Here is a 7,455-nt window from a genome sequence, read left to right on the forward strand (position 1 = left end):
GGCTTAGTCTAATTTTTCAAGATGTTTCTTTATAGAGGAAAAAGGGGGTAAAGTTTATGTAAAATTATTGACACATCTTTATGGAGCACCACATCTAGATTTTTGAGGGATTCTGTTTGCCATTTAAATGGGAAGATCTTTCTAAAAGTAAAAGGTTGTCACCAGTAAGAGAGAATTTCAGTTTTTTGTATATTCAATTTGTATCCGGACATTGGGCAGAAATTATCAAGGAAATTAATCACATTAGGTATGACAATTTCTGGTTCAGTCAAAAACAATGGAACATCTGCTAAGTGTTGCTCATCTAGTTTATTATGCTGATATTTAATTGTGATGGTACAATACACTGCTAAATTATTATTACTTTTGTGTGTTAGATTGTACATGTTAGCACGGAGCACTTTAATTAGAGTGAACGTTCATGAAAGGGGCTGTACCTGGACGGCGTGTGGCGTTAAAAGTAGGTCAGCCACGCCTATTCATTGGTGTTGAGTGTGGCCCAGGTGTGTTCTGGGTGTTGTACCCCTGCGTGCCTCATACGTGTATTTTGAACCGTGGACTTAATAAAAGTTGCAAAACGGAATGTATCAGCGTATCATTCAAGGGTGCAACATAAGCAAGCAATCATTAGATTGCCATAAATTGTAACATGGATTTTCCCCCAGATTTTCTAACATGTTGGCCCAATGGTTCCGAGTACAGAGCAAATAGGAGGGGGGACCAAGCACACCACTGCATCACCCCTCTTTCCAGAGTCAGTGGGACTGTCAAGTGACCATTAACTTTAATTCTTGGGGCCGCATTTTGACCCCGGACTAAGTGTTCACGGGAACGTTGGCCAGGGGCGGTTCCAGGTCACTCTTTTGGTTCCTTCATGACATCAGCGCTGGCGTAAAGAGGCTGCACTTGGCTGCTAGAGGCTGAAGTGGGATGGTGCTGGAATGTTACAGATTGGCAGCCAGAATTTGTGGAAGAGTAAATACAAAAAGCCGAAGTTGTAAAAGCCTCAAGTGTGATGGACATTGAAAAAAGACTCACCTTTACAGTGAATTTGAAAAATGTTTAACAGGAGACATGCAAGATATTTGTACATTTGTTTTATTGCTTTTTTATTCTTTGTCCTGTTCCCTTTCTTTTATATTTGAAAAAAAATACAATCTAATAAGTAACAATATATCTTTTTAAGGAATAAACAGAGAGGAATGTAATTAATTCATTAATAGTCTTCTGTGTGGTGGTGGTGAGTATTCTGAATGGAAAAAATATATACTTATTTTTATGAAAATGCTCATCAGTTTAATCTACAATCCAAGATTTAGTTAATCATTAATCAAATTTAAAATAGTGTAGTTTTATTGAACACAATTTCCAAACAAATATATACCTATACATTAAAATATATTAATCAAATTACTTTTTTTTCTTTATATACACATAAAATGTCTAAAGTTCAACCGCATAGCAATCAAATAGTTAATTAATCATTATTTGAATTCAACCTTTCAAAAAGGCATATTCATATACATATCACTTTACATTAAAACAATCAATCACATTTGGCAGTAAAAGGACATTGTGATACTTAAATATGCAACCTTTTCAAGCCCATGTCTGTGACTCTGGTACATAGAGCATTAACCTGTGAAATTACCATTTAAAAACGTAAAGAGAACATTTTTACTTGTCCTTTAAAAAGAGTTTGGCATAAACATAGTGCTTTCTGTAAATCACACGTCCTTGAGCTCAAATTATCATTAAGTTGCTTGTTAATGTTTTTTCACATATTGTTCAAAATGGCTCATTTTTAAACCACAACAGTATTAAAAAAGGACATTAGAGAAGTTGTTTGATTAACTTTGCTCTACTGAGAAGTTTGACTCGGCTCTGTTGGACAAAAGCATAAAATTAGTTTTGTGAAAAAATAAAAAGAATAATCAATATTTGATTTGTTTATCTTACATGTCTTGGTGCTTGTGGATCATGTGGTTGTTGTACTCCAACACAGGAGGAATTGTCTCTTCATCTTCAGGAACCTAAACGCAGTTTAAAATTAGACTATTGCCTAGGCAAGTGCTCCATCTAGTGGCCAAATCAGAGGCTTACCTCCCAATAGACTTCATCTTCACAACAGTTGTCATCAGCTGGATCTCCCCAAATCGGAAACTTCAGGATAAAACCTTGAAGACAGAAAACATGTATGATAAGTATTTAATTTAATTGCACTTAATGAGCTTCAGTAGCAACCAACCACTTCCCTCTAAGATTGTAAAGATTAAAACCAACAGCAATCATTTCCTTTTGCATGTCTGCTTTTGTATACATTTCAAATTAAGTCCTAAATCAAACTGAACATCAGTTGAAACATACCAACAATAGCTCCTCCAACCAGCCCAAAGGCGATGGATACACATGTGCCTGCAGCCTGGAATCCACCCTGTGTTGAGGGACTTCTGTCTTTGAAGTCGTCCACAAAGTCAAACGTGTTCTTCAACCTGAAACAAATATGCATTTTTTTTTAACAAAATAACAACTTTTTTGTGAATTGTTGTAAATGTTTGTCCTTACCCCTGTTCTCCGTACACCTCTACAGTCGCAACAGCCGCCACAATGGCACCCACAAACCCACCGAGCATGCCTGGCATCGCATGCAAGTTGTGGATGCCACACGTGTCCTGGAGCTTCAGGTACTTTTCCAGGAAAGGCTTAACGTTTTAAATGAAAATAGTGAGTGTCTGTACCACACAAGAGAGTAACTTGCACGGTAAGAAACAGTAAAAAAAAAAACTCAAAGAGTTTATCTTGAACTGCTCAAATTGCTCTAACTACTCTTAACTGCTGGTGGATCTGATCAGACCAATGACAAGGCTGTGGTTTCACCAAAATCTTATTGAATACATTTCTAATCAATGATATAACTCAAAAAATTGTGAATAACTAAATATTAGAGTTTTATTTGTCTTTTTTTTAGACGGTATTAGTCACAAACACGACCTGAAGTCAAGAAGAGCCAATTTCCATGGGGAAAAAAAAAATGTCAAAAGTTGCGTTTTCTCTTACTGTGATAAACAAGTAGCCAAATGTTGATATGATGCCACAGCAGAAGCCTACGATCAGAGCGCCATAGGGAGTGATCATGAACTCAGCAGCAGTTCCCATGGCCACGCCACCAGCCAGCGTGGCATTCTGGATGTGCACCTGTCAAAATGAAAAGCATAACATGATATGGTGTCTGCGTAAAGCATGCAACACAACAGGTTCTACAGTTCAAAGTTGTTTTCTCTAGTTTTTGCACAGATATAGCACTGGAAGGTCTTACCATGTCCAGCTTGCCTTTCTTCTGAGACATACTGGAGAGGGCTACAGTGGTGAGCACACACGAGGCCAGAGCCAGATACGTGTTTATGGCTGTTCTGTGCTGCCCGTCACCGTGGTCTGTGATGGCAGAGTTGAAACTGGGCCAGAACATCCACAAGAACAGGGTCCCTGAAACATTTAAGGCATGTTCAAAGTGAAGCTAAACTCAAACAATACAATTATTCACAATTTAAAAGCAGACATCATTATTTGCAGTTTGGATCAAACGTAACATGTACTATATATAAAATGTATCATCATCACAAAAGCTTGCAAGTGGATATTGTTTATTAATTTGTTCCAAAATAGCAATGCGATGCTGCTGAATCCTATGTGTGTCACTGATTAAGCAAGGGCATCTTTATTGCAGGAGAAATATAACTTTGCGTTTTGGGCTTTAGCAAAGTATGAATATAAAGAAACAGATAAAGCAGTATTTTACTCACCAATCATAGCAAACATATCAGAGTGGTAGACAGAACCAATGAGTTGCTTGCTTTGGTGTAGATTTGGTCGATACAGGACCCAGGAGATGGCCAGACCATAGTAACCGCCAAAAGCATGGATGACCATTGAGCCACCAGAATCACGGCACTAAAAATACATTCAGCAAACGGTTAAAGCAGCAAGAGGAAATGTGGCAGAAGAATATGAATGTCTGCTCACATGAAGGAGAGTGAGGATGATGTATTCTTCCACAGCGAACAGTGTGATGCCAAACAAAGTCACCACCATCAGCTGGACCGGGCTAACTTTACCCAGGAGGGCTCCATAGGCGATCAGACAGCCAGCACAGCAGAAGTCAGCATTGATCAAGCTGGAAAAAATGAAAGTGAAACAAATAAGTTAATTTCAAATAGCCAGGAAAACACTGCTGGTTGAAACAGCCATGACAGATGTGAACAAACAAGATTGACAGGTTTGACTAGAGACTAGAGATCTAGTTGCTGTAATATTAAGACATCAATCACTTGAAATTGATACGTTTCATCAAGTTTAAATCACTTACCTCTCAATACCAATGGTTATTTTTCCAGTGTTTGGATCGAGATGGTGGAACCAGCCCTGCATGACCAGAGCCCACTGCAGACCAAAGGATGCGATCAGGAAGTTGAAGCCCACACCTCCAAAACTGTACCGTTTCAGGAAAGTCATAAGGAAACCAAATCCAACAAAGATCATGACATGGACATCTTGAAAGCCTGAGAAAAGAAAAAGAGATTAAAAAATAATAATAATAAATACCTTAATAAAAATAATGTGACACTGTCATTGTTAAAGATGCCATTTAATTGGTTTATCATTTAACATCATGTTTATCATATTATATATTTTGAATTAATTAACTGTAAATATTAAAATGAGAATTTTGCATTTTTAAAAAAAAATATATATTGTAATTTAGAGTTGCCAGAACAAGTCACAAGTGACAAAGTGACAGTGACAAAGTGTGAAGCACAACACAGCTTGACCTAATGAATATTTAAGTTGGCTACCTACACATATGGTCCCTTTCATAGCATATACACTGCACTTCACACAGTGGTACTCGTGCACTTACTGGGGTATCTGTAGTAGAAGTCATTTTCAATGTCGCTTGTGATGTTCTCCTCGTGTCTGTGTTCCACCCAGTGAGCGTCTGACTCCTTATCGTAGCGGATGAAAACACCAAACAAGACGATCATAGCAATTTGCCAGACGAAGCACACTGCGGGGAGACTGACCCGGACATTGGTGTTCTTTTGCGGGCCCAGATTCGCGCAAAGGTTGCCCATGGCGAAAGCCTTTGATCCGCGGCGGTCTCTGCGTGGATGTTCGTTCAGATGCGTCTGCGCTGCCTCTGTCTTCAGGAGAAACTCACCTAAAAGATTTATGGTCCTGGAGAGGGGTGTGCCGCGGGGCTGGCTCACCTGTCAGCTAATCATAGAAAGGCATGTTTTTTTTTAAGCGCAAACCCACTTGTGCACATGATGATATGAGAGGCGGTGCAGGTTATGTGCAGAAAACGTGATGGGTTCAACAAGTTACATCAAACCGGAAGTCATGTTGATGAAGGGAATGTCAAAAGATAGTACAGAATATAAAAACGGTTTACTTTACGTAGCCTATATTTCAGTTGTAAAGGAAAGTCCAAGGCCTACATTATGTAAATACAAATATGTTCTTGTTAAAAAGCTTATTTTAATTGAATAAATCACATTAGAATTATAACTAACGCACTAAACAAAGCAATACAGTCACAATATCGCATGTTTAATGTACAATATGTTATTGTTTATTTATATTTTAATTTAATGCTTAATATAGGCCCATAAAATTGACATAGGCCATTGGTTGTTTCTTTTTTCTTTTCTTTTTTTTACGTAGGCTTACGTACAGGAAGAAGCCATTAAATGCTGCCTATTTTTACCTTAATATAGAACTACAATTGTTAAGCCAACATATATATCTTGTAATTCTAAAGATATCTCTTACTCAAACCCTTTCATATAAACCTAAAGAGAAAGTATTAATTCATGTTTCTCTGTTATTATGGATATTGAAAGTACAACTGTGGGGAAAGCCACATTATTCAGAGTCAGCCTTTGTTTATTTATGTGTGCTTATTTTAAAACTCAATCTCTTAATTTAAAAAAGAAACAACAAAATGCATGTTTTTTTCTTTCTTTCTTTAATTATACCTGTTTTTATTACCCTGTAAAACATAGAAACACACGTGTCCTCGCTGTTTGTAGGCTTGCATCTCCACAAACCTGACAAGTACTTTGTCCTTTTTGCTTGTCTCTGGAAATGTTGTTTCTTTATCTACACTTTCCCAGTGTGGCCTAAAACGTATGGAGACTGTTGCAAAGTAAGGTTTCTATCTGAATCATGCAGTGTTGGACCACCTCCAGGAAGTTATGCGCTGTTGCTTTAAGCTGCAATCAAGCTCCAAATCGAGCCTTTAGTCGTTAAGTCGATTGCTTGTTTGATGAGATACATACAATAGTTTTTGAGACCTTTTTTCCAGTGCCACACACAACCCATTTTAGTCTATTAATCAAAGCACGGCAGCATGTGTCACAAGATCTCTGATAACACCAAGTGAATAATGCACAGAACTGAAGAATTGAGAATATGCCCTGTAATAAAGTCACAAACACAGAGGCTTTGTTATTGTGTACTGTCTATTTAATCATGACTTACTCACAGACTTGAGAAGGCCCAGATGGTGTGGTCAAATTTTTGTTGCCTTGTTAAAAATTGTGTTCACTTGAAAGTAACTTCACTACTGAGTACAGGTGGGAAATGTATATTAAAAAATATATATTATTGAAATCGTTGTTATGGCAAAATATGAATAATGAGTATAAAGTTTATAATCCGGCCCGCTAAACATGCCAAGTAATATATATATATATATATATATATATATATATATATATATATATATATATATATATATATATATATATATATATATATATATATAAATCTGGGATGTGGCCCTCGATCCGGCCCCTAGAAAGATTTTAGATTCTATTTTTTAACTGTCTGTAACATCTGTCTGCACTTGTATCCTTATAAAGATGACATGAAGTGAATTAAATAATAGCCAATATTCAATATATATGATATATATATATATATATATATATATATATATATATATATGATATATATATATATATATATATATATATATATATATATATATATATATATATATATATATATATATATATATAATATCGATAGCCAATATTTGACAGAAAAGTTATATTTTATTTTATTTTTTTCACACCACTGATCGCGGGTCGGCCCTTCGCTACTTGCCTGGATTTGAATATGGCCCTCAGAGGAAAATAATTGCCCACCCCTGATCTAGAGTAATTTGTGCTATTGAACCTCAACCAAGACATTTACAGACATATTTTAGCACATTCCTGATGTTTTGATCAAATATTGTTGGAGTAATGTTGATGAAAAAAATCTAGATGTTAATTTGCTTTAAAGCAACTCTGCTTGTATCCAAGTCTCTCCATGGCCGAGGACTAAAGTACATCTCAGACATGTTAGTGCCATATGAACCATCTCAGACTCTGACGACCTCAGGGACCG

General features: G+C 36.6%; 1 protein-coding gene across 1 annotated transcript; it reads right to left on the reverse strand.

Moving 5' to 3' along the window:
- Positions 1 to 1,741: 1,741 nt before the first annotated feature.
- Positions 1,742 to 5,167, reverse strand: LOC140381641 (ammonium transporter Rh type C 2). Its single transcript, XM_072465714.1, has 11 exons — positions 4,916 to 5,167; positions 4,364 to 4,556; positions 4,021 to 4,171; positions 3,801 to 3,948; positions 3,317 to 3,483; positions 3,058 to 3,195; positions 2,566 to 2,702; positions 2,368 to 2,492; positions 2,104 to 2,177; positions 1,960 to 2,033; positions 1,742 to 1,884 (listed from the first exon to the last, which is right to left on the reverse strand). Exons 1-11 carry the CDS (start codon positions 5,127 to 5,129, stop codon positions 1,851 to 1,853), a joined length of 1,455 nt encoding a protein of 484 aa, XP_072321815.1. The 5' UTR covers positions 5,130 to 5,167; the 3' UTR covers positions 1,742 to 1,850.
- Positions 5,168 to 7,455: the final 2,288 nt, after the last annotated feature.

Source organism: Eucyclogobius newberryi, unplaced genomic scaffold (assembly GCF_026437365.1).
Source record: "Eucyclogobius newberryi isolate DKJ021-1_F unplaced genomic scaffold, fEucNew1.0.hap1 SCAF_5, whole genome shotgun sequence".
NCBI classification, from domain to species: Eukaryota; Metazoa; Chordata; class Actinopteri; order Gobiiformes; family Gobiidae; genus Eucyclogobius; species Eucyclogobius newberryi.